The sequence below is a fragment of the Conger conger genome, chromosome 2, assembly GCF_963514075.1.
Source record: "Conger conger chromosome 2, fConCon1.1, whole genome shotgun sequence".
NCBI lineage: Eukaryota > Metazoa > Chordata > Actinopteri > Anguilliformes > Congridae > Conger > Conger conger.
Window position 1 is genome coordinate 51,143,314 of NC_083761.1, and position 19,713 is coordinate 51,163,026.

General features: G+C 40.0%; 1 protein-coding gene across 1 annotated transcript; it reads right to left on the reverse strand.

Moving 5' to 3' along the window:
- Positions 1–4,181: 4,181 nt before the first annotated feature.
- On the reverse strand, positions 4,182–19,537 carry snrnp70 (small nuclear ribonucleoprotein 70 (U1)). Its single transcript, XM_061227866.1, has 10 exons — positions 19,284–19,537; positions 18,372–18,525; positions 18,171–18,233; positions 18,039–18,093; positions 17,397–17,461; positions 16,815–16,877; positions 16,641–16,722; positions 7,789–7,890; positions 6,469–6,568; positions 4,182–6,362 (listed from the first exon to the last, which is right to left on the reverse strand). Exons 2-10 carry the CDS (start codon positions 18,516–18,518, stop codon positions 5,501–5,503), a joined length of 1,539 nt encoding a protein of 512 aa, XP_061083850.1. The 5' UTR covers positions 18,519–18,525; positions 19,284–19,537; the 3' UTR covers positions 4,182–5,500.
- Between the last annotated feature and the right edge of the window lie 176 nt (positions 19,538–19,713).

Consider the following 19,713-nt stretch of genomic DNA (forward strand, 5'->3'; position numbering starts at 1 on the left):
ATGTTGTCATTATGGGGTGTTGTGTGTAGAATTTTGAGGGAAAAAATGTATTTATTCCATTTTGGAATAAGGCTGTAACATAACAAAATGTGGGAAAAGTGAAGCGCTGTGAATACTTTCCGGTTGCACTGTATACACATACATACAGTGCTGTGCAAATGTTTTAGGCAGGTGTGAAAAAAAGTTTTCAAAAATAACAATAAATTATTAACATTTCTATCAATTAACAAAATGCATGAACAGAAGAAGTGAATGAACTGAAGAAAAATCTAAATCAAATCAAATCCAAATTTGGTGTGACCACCCTTTACCTTCAAAACAGCAATTGTTCTAGGTATACTTGCAGTTTTTGAAGGAACTCGGCAGGTAGGTTGTTCCAAACATCTTGGAGAACTAGCCACAGTTCTTCTGGAATTTAGGCAGCCTCAAATGCTTCCGTCTCTTCATGTAATCCCATGTTGAGATCAGGGGTCTGTGGGGGCCATACCATCACTTCCAGGACTCCTTGTTCTTTCTTTACGCTGAAGATAGCTCTTAATGACATTGGCTGTATGTTTGGGGTCGTTATCCTGCTGCAGAATAAATTGGGGGCCAATCAGATGCCTCCCTTGTGGTATTGCATGATGGATAAGTATCTGCCTGTATTTCTCAGCATTGAGGAAACCATTAATTCTGACCAAATCCCCAACTCAATTTGCAGAAATGCAGCCCCAAACTTGCAAGGAACCTCCACCATGCTTCACTGTTGCCTGCAGTCACTCATTCTTGTACTGCTCTCCAGCCCTTCGGTGAACAAACTGGCTTCTGCTACAGCCAAATATTTCACATTTTCGACTCATCAGTCCAGAGAACCTGCTGCCATTTTTCTGTACCCCAGTTCCTGTGTTTTCGTGTATAGTTGAGTCGCTTGGCCTTGTTTCCATTGCATGGCTTTTTGGCCTTCCGTGAAGGCCACTTCTGACCAGCCTTCTCTGCACAGTAGATGGGTGTACCTGGGTCCCACTGGTTTCTGCCAATTCTGAGCTGATGGCACTGCTGGACATATTCCGATTGCGAAGGGGAGTAAGCATGATGTGTCTTTCATCTGCTGCACTAAGTTTCCTTGGCCAACCACTGCGTCTACAGTCCCCAACGTTGCCCGTTTCGTTGTGCTTCTTCAACAGAGCTTGGACAGCACATCTGGAAACCCCTGTTTGCCTTGCAATTTCTGCCTGGGAGAGACCTTGCTGATGCAGTATAACTACCTTGTGTCAATTTTCATAATTTTGGCCCTGTACGCTACCACAATGGATTTGATATTAAATAGGAGGAAGGGTTTAGGAATTGCAACAATTTTCATACATAGTCCCCTCATTTCAAGGGACCTAAAGTAATTGGACAAATGAATATAATCATAAATAAAATGTTCATTCTTAATACTTTGTTGAGAATCCTTTGCAGGCGATGACTGCCTGAAGTCTGGAACCCATGGACATCACCAAACGTTGGGTTTCCTCCTTTGTGATGCTTTGCCAGGCCTTGACTGCAGCTGTCTTCAGTTGTTGTTTGTTTGCAGGTCTTTCTGCCTTAAGTTTTGTCTTAAGCAAGTGGAATGCATGCTCAATCGGATTGAGGTCAGGTGATTGACTCGGCCATTGTAGAATATTCCACTTCTTTAGCTTGAAAAACTCCTGGGTTGCTTTCGCAGTATGTTTTGGGTCATTGTCCATCTGTACTGTGAAGCGCCGTCCAATCAACTTTGCTGAATTTGGCTGAATGTGAGCAGACAGAATGTTCCTATAGACTTCAGAATTCATGCGGCTGCTTCCGTCTTCCGTCATATCATCAATAAACACTAGTGACCCAGTGCCATTGGAAGCCATGCATGCCCATGCCATCACACTGCCTCCACCATGTTTTACAGATGATGTGGTGTGCTTCGGATCATGAGCCGTTCCAAGCCTTCTCCATACTTTTCTCTTCCCATCATTCTGGTCCAGGTTGATCTTAGTTTCATCTGTCCAAAGAATGCTGTTCCAGAACTGGGCTGGCTTTTTTAGATGTGTTCTGGCAAACTCTAATCTGGCCTTTCTATTCTTGTGGCTTATGAATGGTTTGCACCTTGTGGTGAACCCTCTGTATTTGCTCTCTTGAAGTCTTCTCTTTATGGTAGACTTGGATAATGATACGCCTACTTCCTGGAGAGTCTTCTTCACTTCACTAGATGTTGTGAAAGGGTTCTTCTTTACCATGGAAAGGATCACCAGTGCGTTCCTTTTTTCTCAGAATGTACCAAACTGTTGATTTGGCCACTCCTGATGTTTCTGCTATCTCTCTGATGGATTTTTTCTTTTTTCGCAGCCTAAGGATGGCCTGTTTCACTTGCATTGTGGCATTTTGTCCTTTGTAGAGCATAATGGCTGCCACTGTAATTTTGAGCTAACACCATCTGCTAAATTACGGAAAGTTTAAGTTGCTTAGCACCAAAAAGTACAGCACAACTGTTGATAATACCAGGTAGCTTGATGAAGACAATAGAGGACTATTGCTCCTATGATTGTGCTGCCTCACAATTCACAAGTGGAATGCTCCCAGAACTGTTAAATTGAAATAGTACTGTGAAATAAATGACATAAACCCCAGGTAATGCAAGTTACCTGTGAGTCAGCATCTAGCTGTGCTACAAAGGTTAACTAGGCTTGTTGGACATACCAAGATAACATCAGCAGGACCATTGTTTTACCGCCATCTTGTGACATTTGATGATTTGTCGTTTTTCCTGTAAACCCTGGGTATATAGATGGAAACGTGGAATGGTTTGAGGAGACTTGCTAATACAACCTCCTGCACGCCATTTGTGTATAAGCATTCATATTACATCTTTAGACATTTTCATTCTATTTCTGCATTGCATTGTTTAATTGTATTAAATTTAACCAGCATCCTCTTGACTCAAACCACTTCACATGCAGTCTAGAGTACTAACATAGACAACATAGAATACCTGCACTGGCCTACACGCCAGTGCGACACAACATAAATGTATCATTGCAGGCTATAAAGGCCACAGGCTCAGCTGCGTCTACATATAGATAGCGATCGATTAGAGCCACACCATTGCTGAATATTTGCAGTTCCTTTTGTTGAACTGTTAGAACAGAGGAACAGTTATATATACTTATATTATGGAGTCAGATAAGTTTAGAGAAATCTAAGTAACCCTGTTCCAGTAGCATCAGGTAAGACTACACCTCTCAAATACTGTATTTGGGGGGTTCCTACAAATATAAACCTGACAGAAAAGAATAGCCCTCTGTCTTCAGTCACATTACTTAGAACTAGAATTAGTTATAAAAAGCAGCATTAAACCCAGCTGCAATTGACATGTTTATGTTAATGGTCCTATTCTCTAAACCAGTTTTATTATCATTGTAGAGTGGAATCTTTGCTAAGAAGTGGTCATTTTACTTTGTACCTCTGAGTCAGTAGGGCTGAAAGTGTGAATATTATCCCTTGTGCAGGTTGGGTAATTAGACCCACAAAGTCATGTCAGTGTCATGACACCGTAGATTGACATGCTCCTGCAGTATAAGACCGTTCATCAGCTTACGATCAGAATCTTATCTTCTCACAATTTATGCTCCATAGCATCTTTTGTTTGGATTGCTAGCTTGCAGGTCCAGGTAGGGAAAGTATCAATGTGCGTTGAACTGTCTCCGACAACCTGCAACCACTGCATGCCGCCAGCTCTGCTAATTGGAGCCCCGCCACAAACAGGGAAATCCAAATGAAGTGGCATGTGCGGCTCTAACCAAAAAGAGAGAAAAACTCACATGCCTAACAGCTCAAGGCATACTTGCATTGCTCTGCAGCTGTGCTGGTCTGATCCGTGTGCTTTTGCCCAGCAGAGAGTATACCATCGATGATGTGCAATGAAGAGGAGCATGCTAGTAGTGGATCACTGTCAGATGGGAGCTTTGAGAATGAAGCTCATTGCCCTAGCCCTCAGTGGTGTGCCACTGATGTGTTAACAAGAGCATACTTAATACCAAACAGATCGATTCCTACAGACATAGGCAACTAAATGTGTTCTACCTGGCAGAATATGTATGGGATATTTCTCGGGAATAGACCAACTCTCAATGTTAATGCAATGAATAGAACATATACATGAATATTACTTAGACAAGAGGGAACGAATGTATGAATAAAAAATGCATTTATTAGGCTATAAAGAAAAAGTGGACGTGACATACAGTAGGCCTATAACCAAATATTGCAACTCTGAGACATAGCATGCTCTCCTCATGTCCACATCCTAAACTGGGCTGAAGGCTATAGAAAAAAATAAAATAAAAAATGAAGTAATTTCCAGCAGGAAATGTTAGCAGAAGCAATATTGCCCCTTCGCAAAAATGAACAAACCCAGTTATCCTTAACAGGCATGAGCTGAGAGTTTGCTTCTGAACCCTGCTCTTAGTTTTGTACCTACAGAATGAAATAATAGTAATAGCAATAAACAACACACATACTTACATGTTATAGTATCCCATCCACTTCTTGGTGTTTGATACTTTATCTACATTGGTATGCAGTCAATTCCTCTGTAAAATTAACTTCAAATTAACAAAAATGGTACTCTAGGGTAAAGAAACAAAATTCTGTTCAACTCAATTCTGTTCAATTTGGTCACATATAAACCATACACATCCAGACATTAAACTGAAAAGGTTTGTGTTGTATTCAATGACATATGTCACCAACAAAAACAGACAAAGATAACATAATGTGGACATACAGTGCCCTCGTATGTTCCAAGGAACAAGTTGAAAACGAACCTAAATTCACACTGCGGCTATTAAGTTACCATTGCTCCAGTGACATTTACCACACCAAGGTGATTGTAGAAAATGACATAAGAACAGATCCGCATACACATCATGCGAAGCACATTCAACAGTAAATACATGTAATGTAAACAGCCTTTTCAGGCTATACATTAGGCAATACCTTAAAATAAATCATACATATCAAGTCATAATGTAGAAGTTTGAATTCTGAACATTGGCAAAATGTTAGATCACAGAGCACTACTACACACCTTTACCATATGCTTTCTCCAGGAGACCTACTCAGGTGACAAAAAAAAAAAAAAAAAAAAAGGATTTAGGTTGAAGAGCTATTCTTGTTTCTTGATTGGCCATACGAGTCAACTAAATAACACCCTTGAGCTGTGAATAACTGTACTATTCCCAATTTGAAAACCACCTGGCTATACATTGATAAATATTTCAACACTAACTCACCATTGAAAGAAAAACAATACATTTTAAGCAACTGGGAACTTGGAAATAACGACGTGTCAATTATATCTGGGTGTCCACCCAAGGGTGGGCCAGGAATCAAGGCGATTATACAAGAATCTAAATAAGACTGCTTTTCTTGAGTTTCACTATTTGAATGAAGACTAGAGTTTTGAGTAAGCCAGCCATTGTACAGTACAGAATGAACATCAATACCCTTAGTACTCTTCGACCTGTGGCTCCATCTTGTAACCGTTCTCATTTGAGATGTAACCCTCTCCAGACTGCACTGACTCCTGGTCCATCATCCCATCCTGACTGCCCTCCTCTGGCATTGGCATGTCCTCACTGTTACTGCCTCCATCCTGGACCAGAGAAGGAGGGAGCAGAGAGGAGGGCGGGGCCAGCTGTCGATCATCCCTCCTTTCTCCGCCTCTCTCTCGGTCGCCCCTGTCTCTCTTGTGCTCTCTGTCCCTGTCCCGGTCTCTGTCCCCCCTCCGCCTCTCTCTGTCCCGGTCCCTGTCTTTGTCCCTGTGACTGCGCCTCCTGTCCCTGTCTCTGTCTCGGTCTCTGTCCCTATCCCTCTCCCCACGCTCCCTTCCTCTGTCATCTCCTTCCACGTTTCCCTCATCACGCCCAGGGTTGCCCAATTCAGCAGAGTTGGAATCTTCCAACATCCTCTCTCCTCCGTCACCCATGACGTCGCCTAACCCCATACCGCCTTCCCCTCCTTCCTCTCCTCCTCCCTTCCCTCGTTCCCTGTCCCGCTTCCTGTCCCTGCTCCTACTCCTCCTCTTTCTTTCCCTATCCCTGCTTCTCTCCCTGCTCCTGCTGTCCCCTCCTAACCCCCTTTCTCTGTCCCTGTCTCGCCGCCTGCTGCCTCCGGTGTTTTCATCCCCGATGGCCCCCACCCCGGGGCCTGCCACCACGGCTCCGCGGTCGGCCCGCTCCCTTGAGCGTGTGCTGCGCCTGCGTCTCTCTCTGGATCTCGACCGCCGCCTCTCCCCTCGGTCCTTCTCTCGCTCCCTTTCCCGGCTCCGGTCAGCACGACGTTCGCCACCCCTGTCTCGATCCCGGTCCCTGGAAGGCAAACAAGTGGACTTCTCAATCTTCTACATCGATATGCTCCAAAGCATAGGGAATCACTCACTGAATAAAACAACGCATAAAACAATGTTGTACTTACCCGCCGATAGGTCTCTCATCATAGCGAGATGTGTCATCCCTACCAGAGTGCTTGATGTTGACATCAGCACCTCCTCTCCTTGTACCACCCAATCCCCCTCCTGGCGCAGGGAGAGAAATGAATGCAGGTTTCAGAACATAGGCCTTACATAACTATTGCACCGCCGAATAAGAAATAAATAAATAAATACAATTTCAATGACACTGCTGACCAACTCATTTCTTTAAAGGGAGAGATCACCCTAAAACTTAATTCATTTATATACTGTGCATGCATATGAGCACCCCGTAGATATAGATATAGATATAGATATATATATATATATATATATCTACGGGGTGCTCATATGCATGCACAGTATATAAATGAATTAAGTTTTAGGGTATATATATATTTTAAATTCACAAGGCCAAATGAACAGACGCCTTAAGGACGAGGAAGATCTAGATAAGGTTCTGCTTTAAAATCTCTTTGAAGGATAAAATAATACTCATTTTCTTATCTGCTTGAGTCCAAAGTCAGAAAGTATGCGAATGACTGGGTTAGACTTCTGCAATGTTCTGTTCTCGGGTCTTCCAAAGAAATAAACACAATAGCTGAACTTAGTACATAACACAGCTCCAGGAATCCTTACACTAAGAAATGACCATGCCTTTTTCTCCATTGTGCATGTTATAGGACAAAATAGCTTTAGAATGTATTCTAAAGTTATTTCCCTTGCATTTAAAACATTAAATCAATAGTTTGTTTCCTGATCTTTTAATCATGAGTGAATTACAACAGATCATCTGAAATAAAGCAAATGGCAAACGGGCAAAGTAAAGTTATTGAGTGTTTCAAAGATTAGTGTACTTCTATGTATGCACAAAAAATACCACAAAAATAAGCTTAATCCATTGCTCATTTTAGGTTACATATAAAAATTCACACTCAAGATTGCATTTATGTATTCGTTTACAGAGCCTCTTCCGTTTTAATTCATCCATGCATTGTATATTATCCTTATTTTAATGTATCATTTGTAAGACTTTATAACACTTTGAGCTGCTTGCGTTCTCATAGGTTCTCTATTAAATGTTTAGGGGCAGCATGTAGCCTAGTGGTTACTTGACTGGGACCCAGAAGGTTGGTGGTTCAAGCCCCAGTGTAGCCACAATAAGATCCGTGCATCTGTTGGGCCCTTGAGCAAGGTCCTTATCCCCACATTGCTCCGGGGGGATTGTCTCCTGCTTAGTCTAATCAAGTGTAAGTCACTTTGGATAAGAGTCAGCTAAATAACACATTATTATTAAGCCCCTTGATGAATCTTTGGATTCTTACCCAGCCTGCGGGGCTGCCAGCCTTTGACTGTGCGCCCCCTCTCAACATCCACCAAAACCCGCCGCCCATCAATCTTCTTTCCGTCAGCGTGCTTGTAGGCCGCTGGAGAGGAAGGTAGCGAATGGGGAAAGGGAGCGACGTAAGAGTAGTGGGTGAAGAGAAAGGTTGAAAAAGAAAAGATTTGGTGAGGATTAAGTCGGAAAGGAGTATCAGGTATCAAAATTACCTACATTAGAATTTATTTTAGCCTCAACAGCCCGACAAAATTGCAATTGAACTGCATAAGATGCAACATCTGGTTTCCTTCATAGACAAGTGTGTACTATTACTCGTATACTGCATGATTTCAGCAGTATACATAACCTGTTGAATCATGCATATTTTCCCATTGTTACTATCAAATTAAATTCGGAGCATATAAATACATTCATACACAGCAGAAGGAATAACAACCAACGGTACTAGTATAGGGATGCGGTTAATACACTGAAAATTCAGTTCTTTTCCTCAAATTATGTGTTGGAAATCTTGCATAAGAGTTCTCTCTGCATGGTCTCAAGTTTAAATCCCAAAATGTGTGGATATTCCTGTATTTGTATACAAGCACAACAGACCAAAATATAATCAGAAATACCCCTACCCTATGGGGCCTAAGCACCTGATAAGATACTTTTCAGAATTTTATTAGCTACATGCTACTCACCTTTGATGTGACTAGTTTTAAAGATTCTTATTTTAACTGCTAGTAAAGTCTTAAATAAGAATTTGAAGAGGCAGGAAAAGTCAAATTGGCAAGCCAAGCAATGATCTGAAGGGAGGTAGTTTCAACTTTTAGGTTCTTACCTTTAAAATATTGTATCCATGCTGACATTTTCCTGAAGCAGTCCGGCTGGTCCAGAACTGATACATACCAAATTGCTGCAAATACTTCTGTCCTCAACTTTCAGAGATTTATCTGTATGCCGCCAAATGAAGTCCCTTCCTTCATATATAAATGAGCTATAGTAATCTGCATTTAGGATTTGAGGTTTTGACTCATTTACTGTGCATATTTAAATATTATGAATGGCCATTACTTCGAAGACCACACTACCAAAGATTAAAAAGGCAAAAAGCTTTGTTGTTGCTCTAGTTTCTAGAAATCATAAAGACATGTTAATTTAGTATTATATTTAAGAAATTTGGCATGGTGGTTGAGAAATAGTTACAGCTAGTCCTCAATTCATATTTAGGAATAAGGTAAGCTCCAGATCTGCATATGTTCAGACACCATTCTTTGCATGTAGTTCTGCAAACAATGCTTGGATCATTATAAAACAAATGAACCATTTACCTTCTTAAAAGCATCTGCTTTAAAAGCATTTGCTCAGAAAGGGAAAATATGTTGCAACTCCCATCTTCAGAACAAACATTTGCATATGATTTGAAGTAACAAGATTGCATATTGCTACCACCACCCCCATTGCTAAAGAGTGCAAGAAAATTGGGAGAGAGCAGGTCAGAGCCCAGAGAATAAGCAGGGTTTTAATGAAATTTCATCTACTAATGGGGGTGGGGTAATTTAAATTCACACTATTGCAACAGCAATGTGCAGGAGTGTTTTTTTACACACCAGTGATTTAGAAAATGTAATTTCAATCTTTTGTGGAAATGGCAAGTCATTTCCACAAAAGAGAAAGAAAATTAACCTGTACATTAACCTGTTTTAATGTACTGTACCTGTGTATAAATGATACACTTGTTTCAGAATTTGGACAATTCTTTTTTTGGTTTGGATTGGTTTGTGTTGCATTCCATCAACCATATCAACAATGAACTCTGAAAAGGATCCCTTACATTCGCCAAACTTTGGACTGATCCAAGTTGATCACATTCACAACATCATCCTGCTGAAGGATCATTCTCACTACTTTCCCATTATCTTCATTGTAATCCCTATAGCAACAGAACAGATCTGACCACCTGAAACAATGTTTTTACTATATACATCTCAGCACTTATATTTTGCTCAAATCTAACCTTTGATAGGAGCACATGATCTATAATGCATTTCTCCCACTCCTACAGGTACACATGTAAATAAATGCGCGTACCCACACATGTATATACACATACTCCAACACCAAATCATTGCACCCTTGATAAAGATACTCCAAAAGAAATAGGGGGGGGTGGGGGTGATCTTGCATGCTATTTGGCCGCTTTGGGTCTACAGGTCCTAGGGCTCACGTTAAGATCAATTGAAACAAACTATTATCGACACTTTAGCCAAAAACCTGGTATCTTTAAGACAATAACAAAAAGCATTTTTCAAAATCAATCAAGAAATGATTAACTGATGAAAATATTACTATATATTTAACAGCCATCTCACTAGAACTTACTTTAACCTCAGATGATTGACTATTTGTGGTTTTAACTTGAGGGCAACCAAACCCACAAGAGCAGTATAAAGAATCTCAAAAGAATATATATGGATTTCACATTTTATTCCGCAACAATATTTTTCCAATTTTAGTGAGCATAACACAGCTAATTTACGGTCATCTTATACCGCTTCTCAACTTATCTTTATCAAGGCAGTCAATCATATTGGAGGTATATGTAGTTCACTATATACTAAATGGCACTAAATTGGACTTCAGTTTAATAAATATTTTAGTTCTGCATTACATTGGTGAGAATATATCAGGTCCCATTTATTGAATTAGAAATGCACATTAAAACCAGAAAAAGCATTTTAATCGCTTAGTGTTCAACTGACTCTGAAGTACCCATGTAAATGCACTTGCCTATGGTGGTTTTTACTGCTCAGAACACCAAAGCATTTCTGAAATAATCGAACAAAAGTTCTACTTTGCACCTACTAAATGGCTAAACTGTAAATTATGCTTCAGTTCACCCACATTGCAATAATCAAACCAGGTTAGATTTAGTAAGCAAAGATCGAAAACTATTTATACTTTCAAAAATGAAATGCTGCTGCATTCCATCATTACTTAATCCAGTCATTCATACGACTCATTCCATCTTTTACACATTTGATCACTGTAAAACGGTGAAAGGCCATTTATAACAGCTGATTTTTTTAGGAACTAGATCAATTAACTGTTCATGAAGTTATATATTCCTGTCGGATTTCCTCTGAATTACTGATCTTCCCACTTATCGAAGCAATACAGTAATAGGATTATGTTCTGCATTGTCACTTATTTTTCTTTTATTAAAAGATTGACTCACCATAAACACACCATACTACAAACTCAAGTGAAGTCAAACTAAAAAAAAAAAAATTAAAAAAAAATCTCTTAAATTTTAAAAAGCACAAACACTGTACCAAGCCTCACTGCTGCGCATTGTCCGGAATCCGTTTTGGGAGAAAGCAAACTCTGCAAGTTCCATGTCATTGTACCAGACCCATTTCCATAAATGGACCACAATCACCTGACTTACCAACGTGGATGTCGAAATATCCCTCAATGCCTTCATTCCTGTGACTACATAAACAGCCTTCTTCCCAGTGAAGATGTTGGGAGGATATAAAGACCTCAAAGCCACAGGATGACTTATTCAACTAATTTGCCCAACAGTCCATATCAATTAACCACATAAACCGGGTTCTATATGTCCATGTTTGCTGGTATGCAAGATGTACGTGTCAATCTTCTGTGAAGAAAGCGCAATTTACCACAAGACACTTGAAGATATCCAATTAAAACCCCTCAGTACCTCCAAAGGTACAAAAGAATACATACGTTACTCCTTTCCTTTAGTCGCTCCCAACGGCCATACTTACACAACACCGTATAACCGCCCATCCATTTAATACCACTACTTACACCTCTGTCACATCTTCTCTTAAGTCTCCTCTCCCCATGGTGCCGACTGAGGAAATGGCGATCGATGGGATATGCATATCCAGGATAAGAACGAGAAAGGCTGTCCTCAAAGAATGTACCAAGGTAAGCAGACAGCCAAAATTCCAGGCCACACAATTGTAACTACACAAACCACCACAAACAGGGCTGTCTTACCACCACCCATCAATTGCACAAGGTTGACGAGACAAAATCTGCAAAACAGATTAGCCACTTTTATTGCCAATTCCACATGCAAAATGTTTAAAGGGGCATTACATTGAAAGTAACAGTATCTACATGGATCAAAATAGTTTTGAGGGTTGTCTTGCACAATGCTACTGAAAACCTTTTTAAAACTTCACATACTAACCCAAATGTCGGCATAGCACATGCATGTCCATAATTCAAACCTTGATAAATTTTCATTGCTAGCTAACCGAACAGTCTAGGTTTTTTAATACATTTGAAATCAATATACCCCAACATCGACCAATACCTTACCAATACCTGGAGAAAGAACACCACCACACATTGTCACTCCAACAGAGTAATCTGCCATTTCAATGGGCAGTTCCAATCAATGTGGGCTGCCTTACCACAGTCCCATAGACAAATCACTGTGATAGGAAAACCATGACGACAGGCACTGATAAGCAGCTGTAGGATCCCTTGTTAGCGCTGGGACTCCAGGTGAAATCAGGAGCTTCACTCCAACAGCAATGGGCAATCCATCAAGGAAGGGGATTTTTCAGGATTTCATCATTGTGCTAGGGGATGCCTTACCACAACCCCATTACCATACCTGATGACTATGACCGAGTAACCATTAATGGGATTGCCTTACCACAATCCCCATTACTCAAAACCAGATATCACCGATATTCTAGCAGTACGTTGAGACTAAATCAATTAATCTATATACATTAGTATCACCATAAACAGAATGTTGTTTTGGTACACTACATAAATGAGTATCAATTTTAACTTTAAGGTGCCTGGTGACCAGGTCAGTGAAACGGACTTTCACAAATAAAAGCTTCCAATAAAAATGGTTAAATATTGGGGATTGCCTTACCACAAACCCATACCTTGAAAGTTATCAGACTCCAATTGCTCCCCCCTTCCCCATTTAATGTGACAATGTAGTTGTTCTGGTAACTAGAGTTTAAATAGTGTTTCAGAAGGTGCATGCAGTAGAGTCCCATTACAACAGTTTTGTATTAAACAGGCTACCTAAACAGACAACATATTCTGATGCAGAATACTGCGTCCTGGTAATTCTCAGCCTACATGTTCGGGTAGTCACGAGTGACCCAGGTACAAACTGCATCTTGGTTGTAATATTAATCCCTACTGACCTGGGCAGCATTGTAACAGCTACTCATTCACAGGCTAAAATGTGGATACTCATTTGTTTAAGAACAGCAGGAAAGTCACTGTTGGATTCTCCACAGCGAGGAAATAATAGTAAGTGCTGCCAAGGCTCAGAATGCAAATAGCTCCGAGTGTTCAAAACGTGCAAAAGGGGCAGGTGATTGCTTGGGGAAAAAACGTTTGGGAATGGTAAAAACCCTGACCATAGATTGCATTAAAAAATTGCGCTTTACTACGTCAGGCTGTTCAGTTTCAAGTGTATCGGGACTTTACTGTATACTTGGGATATACTTTAGTAATTGTTTGACATTAAGTGACTGGGTCTGTTAAGTGCTGGATTTCAGGTGTTGGCAAGCTGTAAATTGAGAGGACTCAAGACACTTCCTTTCAAATCATATAGATTTTTTATTTCATTGAATTGCTGAAAAATTTTCAAGACTAAAAATGAAAACTTAGGGTGACAAATTCAATATTTCTAAGGGGAATTAAGCTACCTGACCCTCACTGTTAAGTGAGAATACATTTCTCACACATCCGAATTTTCATGTGCGGTGTCAACTTACTGTTAGCCTAATGTATCCTAGGTATAGAACTACTTTATTTTATTAGAAATTAATATTATCATAATTAAATCTTGAAATGCCAGGAGAAATCTATGCCAAACTATTTTATAGGCCTTACAAAAAAAAAAAAAACCCAAAAAAACATGGCATTCTGATCCGAGACTTCCAGTCAAATGGCGGTGGTGGTGGGTAAGTTTTAATGCCAACTATTAGGGTTCTGCACAGACGTCACAAACGAGGTACCCACTCAATGAGGAACAATTCTACAATGACTTCTGGTGTTAAGTACAGAATATATGTAGAGGTAAAACCAAATCTACTTGGTTTTGAACCAAACAGTACTGCCAGGAAGGTAGGCAAGTTTAGATCAACATTGGACCAAAACCAAACTAGTAGCTTTACAGAAAAACAAAGCAAATGTCTTGTTAAATAGGTTGTATCTTTATATTCAAGCCATTTACCTAAAACTTTCATCAGGAAATGGACACTAAATGACAAATATAAAATAGTAGCCTCTGTGATACACAATCAGTTGTATAACATGCTTGGAAGGAAAGGCAGTACACTTAATCACAGTAGTCATATGTAAGTCCAGTTTACAGCAACCTGCTGACCTGAAACTCATTTTCGTGACAAGGATCTCAAAGTCATTCACACAAAGGCAAAACACTCAATTGCCATTGGTTTTTCTATTTCAAAAACATTGAAATTGACGCTATGACATCGTATGCAGAACCCTAAAAGTTTCACTTGACTGGCTCTCACAACAATGGATCAGAGGGACAGCCATGTGCGACTTTCACCCAATGGGCAATCAGGCAGTGCTCACCTGGAAATATTTACTTGGGAATATTAGCAATTTTTTTGCGTTTTTGCCTGCCTGCCTTTCTTACACGCAGCTTATAAAAATAGCCTAAAGAATGTTACCTAATCTCTCCCTACAACTGTGTAACCAAGTCTCCCTGTCTGTATAGAGCTGTACTAATGTACGGTGCACTTAATGCTAGTTGGCCTATTCTATTAAAACCACTGCAAATAACTGCACACTGAAGCAAAATTTAAAACAGGATCAGGACCAAATGTAAGTGTACACTACACTGGCAGACTTAATTTGGAAACATTTATATAGGTTCATGAATGCATGGCTGAAATGGTCAACCGTGACACCATGCCATCGATGTCTGCAGCATAGCGATTGCCTCAAATTGTTTTAATACAATAGGCAAACTTATTGCACCTCCTGGTTGTCTATATCCTGCTCCTTTCGCTGTGTAGGGGTGGGGTGGAAAGATAAATCTTACCCATCATATACAAACCCATTATACCAACCATACACTGAGCTGTGGTAGTAGGGTGTACAGGGTGTACCAAAACCATCATCTGCAAGCCAGCTCTGGCCAATAGCCATCAGAAATAGGCGGCTGCAGTGGCAACGAGAACAACACACAGTTAATACACTGCATAGCCTGACATTCACATAATTCAGCTGACTAAAGCTAACATTGTTCACATAGGTATTTATTCACATACACCATGGTCTTGTGATGCATCAGGTCTACATTTCATAGTGAACCGCTTCACCTTGGTGTGATTATTTCTCACAAACACCCTTTCCCTTTGAATTTGCGCCGTTTTAATCTAGATTCCGTCCATGACTTGGTTGACTATCTTAAACATCTTCATTGCTGTGGCAGGCAACCAAATTCAATCAACCAGATTCTTGCCTCCAACAACTTTGTTGCCCTTATTCAAGCCATCTTACCTGAAATTCCCATTTAAATAACATCACCTGCAGTCTTGGACCATGACCCCCCTTTGCGTGAACAAATTTCACAAATGACCGAACAAATCATTCAGGCCTGCATGACACTGGCGGCATGTCACACCATTCAAATCTGATGTAACATTTACACACGTACAATGACAACATCTACACCCCATTAGTTCACACAAACAACCAAGGGCAGCCTATGCTTCGTTCATCTTCACTCACACACTGAGTAGTGTTGCTCAACAGACAATCAGAGCACATTCACTCATGCTACAGCAAAAGACCGACACTCTAAGGGGACCTGTGCCTACAGTACAGGTTAACATTGTGCATCACCCCCCACCCCTTATTGTCTTGATCTCAGTGCATGATCAACAGATCTATTCATAAATAATATAAATATGCTATCTGCGTGAGTGTTTTCTGAATGTCCTCACTGTGGTGCAGCTACACACTCTGCCACACAAGTCTGTTATCGCAGTTCACATCTTACAAGTACTCCCAAAGTAGTGACTGAACAGTGACTTTAGAAAATGGGAGCACTGACAGTTTACAACACTCCATATGTAATCACGGACCAAACGTATCAACAGGAGCTGCAGTATGATGCACTACCCAGAAAATCTTGATAGGCTTGGCTTTTAAAGTCCCTGGTAGAATCATGCTCCACCTAATAACGTACTGTGTATTTGAAATATTCCATAAGCAAATATTTATCTTGCTAAAAATGAATTAATTCCAAGTTTTGATATTGCGTGATATTTTAAGTGCATCATGTAAAAAAAAATTGTCTTTTTTATTTTATTTATTTTTTTACGACGACTTAAATGCTTACCTGTGTTATAACAGCACTCAAACTGGTATACATGTAATTTGGCCACCCGTATCATAGTTTTGATCCTAATTTCGAAAGAATGTATGAACAGTATGAAAGCTGGTATATGGTTCCTACTTATGTTGTCTACACAAATGCACTTTTTCCTCAGCAAAAACAAAACTGAGATTAACTGAGAATGTATTTCCAAAAAGAGAATGTCCGGAAGCTGTGTATAACCAAATGTGATTGGCTTGCCTGTGTACAATAAATAGATCTACCAACTTAAGCACTTGTGTTCTTAACCTTCTATACAAGTTCAGTGTGTAGGATCCAGACGTCCGAAAGCCCTTACCAAAGCATGGTGTAGTAACAGCAATAATGCTATATGTACATGCATGTGGTGGTAGTCAAATTAAATGTTTAAAGGTGTATGCAGTTGGTAGATCAGAGTTTGCAATGGTACTCACAATGCATGTCCCTCTCATGCTCGTACTCTATGAACGCATAGCCCCTGGGTTTGCCCGTCCTCTTATTGTAAACAATGTAGATCTGGTGGAAGAAACAAAAACGTTAACAATTCAAACGGGCAAACGTACTGACAAACTACATGAGAAATTCCGGCCAAGACAAGTCAATCTCACCCTTTTGATTGGTCCATAGACCTCAAACTCACGGCGAAGCTTGGACTCAGTGGTATCATAGTTCTGTATTACGGGGGGAAAAGAAAATATAGACAAATAAATATCAATTATAAATGTCTGTGACCACAGTGAAAATGGTTTCATGTAATCCTGGAAATAAACAGAAAGTTTTAGGATTCTGAAAAAAATTAAAACAAATGAAAGTTACTTCAAAGCTTCGCAAGAACTACTCGAAGACCAAAGAGCAAGGAGTGCTGGACAATTCACAATCACCTGACCCCATTATGGGGACACTTGAAGACTGACAAAAGCCAAGCATTCAGTCACATCACAAAACGCTCTTAGGAACATTGTCAAACAATGGTGGGATAACATCAATCATCAGGGCATAACAAATACGATGAAATTCTGAAATTAATGTAATTATTCAATTTAACTTTTCACGCAAATTGTTATGCTGATAAAATAATCTGTAATTTAAAAGTTGTTATTAAAATGAGAAGAGAGAGAGAGAGAGAGAGAGAGAGAGAGAGAGAGAGAGAGAGAGAGAGAGAGAGAGAGAGATAAAATCAGAGGACTTACCACTCGTGCCACAAACAAAGTCTTGAAGGCATCTCCCTGAGCATTTGGGTCATTGTGGGGATCCCCTGCAGGGAGGAAGGAAATGCTAATGAATTGCACAGACATGCACTAGACATTACAGCAATACAAAACTGTGAAAGCACACCAGGAACTTCAGAATTTATTAATTGAAAGATCGCTTGTAATACAACCAACAATGCGATCAGTCTAAATTGGATTACAGTTTACATTTTATTTGCACTTGTTTATGCAAACAAACTCTGAGCAAACTCTGAACAGCAGCCCACAGCCTCATTAAAAAAGCCTCGGGTCCCAGCTTATTGTACAGCAAGAATTAGCTTTGCTTTTTCACAAGTCAAAACTTAGATACTTCCAAAAAAAACAATGTAAAAGTTTTTAAATGAATTGTTCCATTAAGTGCCATGCTTTCCATGGTATTTTGATGGTACATACTTTCTGGATACGCCAGTCCATTAGGTCACTAGTCATAAGTACCATGCCACCTCTTACCTGCCGACTTCTGATAAGATGTCAAAACAATCAAGAGAATAATCATGTAATCAACTTTCCCATGTCAGTCATTTCAATTACTATGCTACATGCCTAACTTAAATACAGTGCCCTGCTGTATATCAGACTTACACAGCTTGAGTTCAGTCTCCACGACGGCTTGTCTCCTTTCGATCTTCTCTCGTCTCTGTGACACAGACATACATTAGCCCCACCGTACTCAATCTGTAACCACTACAAATAAAATCAAGCACATGTACTCGCCTTTCGTTCCAGTCTCTCTTCCCTGGTCTCAGCTCTTGTGGGTGGAGGTGCATCTCTGGGATCCTGTACGAACCCAGTTAATTTCATGAAGTCAAACGAGGTACATTACAGAATTATATTTACTCAGTCCATGCACGTTTATTGCCCTATCCAGTAATGGAAACGGAGACTATTGCGCTTCTAGTCCGAAAAACCGTATACCTCAAATTGTCTGATGAAAGGGGCAATGCCGCAATATGGTTGATTGTGATGTTTCTCATGGGGCAGTTTCTCCAGCTGAGGCAAATACGGTATGGGGTCCCGGGGGGCAAACAGTGCCAAAAGGTTTGGCGGTAGAAACTGAGTCATCTTTCACCTGGTGAAAAAGAGGTAACCGTTAATGTCAACTTTAGATGGCTGCTGCAAGCGTCCTGGCGTTAAAATAGTTGGTTGGCAGCCAGCTAGCAAGTAAGCCCGTCCCATGGTCTTGTAACTGAAGTCCACAATTAGATAATGCAACTAAAAACGTAAGAACTAAACTTAACTACGTAATGCAAGTCAGTTTTGTTCAACGTTTTAACTAGAACGTTCGATTTAACTAAACTGGTGTGATTTGGCGGCCTATGTAGCTAGCTAGCTAGATACGAATGCTAACGATAGCAAGCTCTTCGTAAAATACGCTGCATATATAGCCAATTAAAAATACACATACGCAGCGTTTGGTACAAAGCGCAAATTTAAACAGTGTGTGGGGGGACTAAAATAGCGAGTTATGATGAACTACTCAGCAGCAACTCTGAACTGTTGTTAGCTAATGCTAGCATTAGCACGCAAGACATGGATAGAAATAATTCTAGCTGGATATAAATAAATTGCGAACAAACACTAACTTAATGCAGTGTGACATTACTGATAAATAGCAACAGACGGCGTCAGACGGATTTAAATAAATCTAACTAACCATAGCAGCTAAGAAAATATGAACCAATTTAGATTAACTGTTAGATAACTATAAGTCAGTTCACATGTGTTATGCTATGTAGCTGGCCATTTGTATCGCTAGCTAACGTTACATGATTAAGTTAGTCTAAGATAACGTACTACTAGGCTAACTAGGCCTCGTGTTCCACTTACCTCAGGTCTGAATTCAATCTCGCGTAGGATCAGCCTAATATAACGTTAATAATACATTTAAAAAAACGCCACGAGTAAAGACACAGATCGACCCTCAATGTGTCGATATGATGCAATTCTTTAGAATGAATGTTTTAGTAACTGTATAACTTCGTAATTTCTCACAACATGTATCCGCTGACAAACAACTGTTCTATCTTAAAATGGCGCCAGGCAGTAAATTGGTAATCTTGCAGTCTAGGGAGGGATTGACGTTTGACAATCCCCATGAAGCTCGCATACTACACTGGTTACTGAAGGTATTGCAGTTTAGTAAGCCTCAAGTCCATTCAAACTATGAATTTACTCTGGCGAAATTAAACGTTTAAATTCTAAAATGTCTTCACATTGAAGTAATTACTCTACTGGGGCAGCATTTTTTCTGAGCCTC

Coding starts and splice junctions, on each gene's coding strand:
- snrnp70 (XM_061227866.1), bottom strand. CDS start 18,518: ATGACTCAGTTTCTACCGCCAAACCTTTTGGCACTGTTTGCCCCCCGG. Junction 17,462..18,038: donor GGAGACTGAACTCAAGCTGT/GTAAGTCTGATA, acceptor TCCTCCCTGCAG/GGGATCCCCACAATGACCCA. Junction 6,569..7,788: donor CTGGCAGCCCCGCAGGCTGG/GTAAGAATCCAA, acceptor TCCCTGCGCCAG/GAGGGGGATTGGGTGGTACA.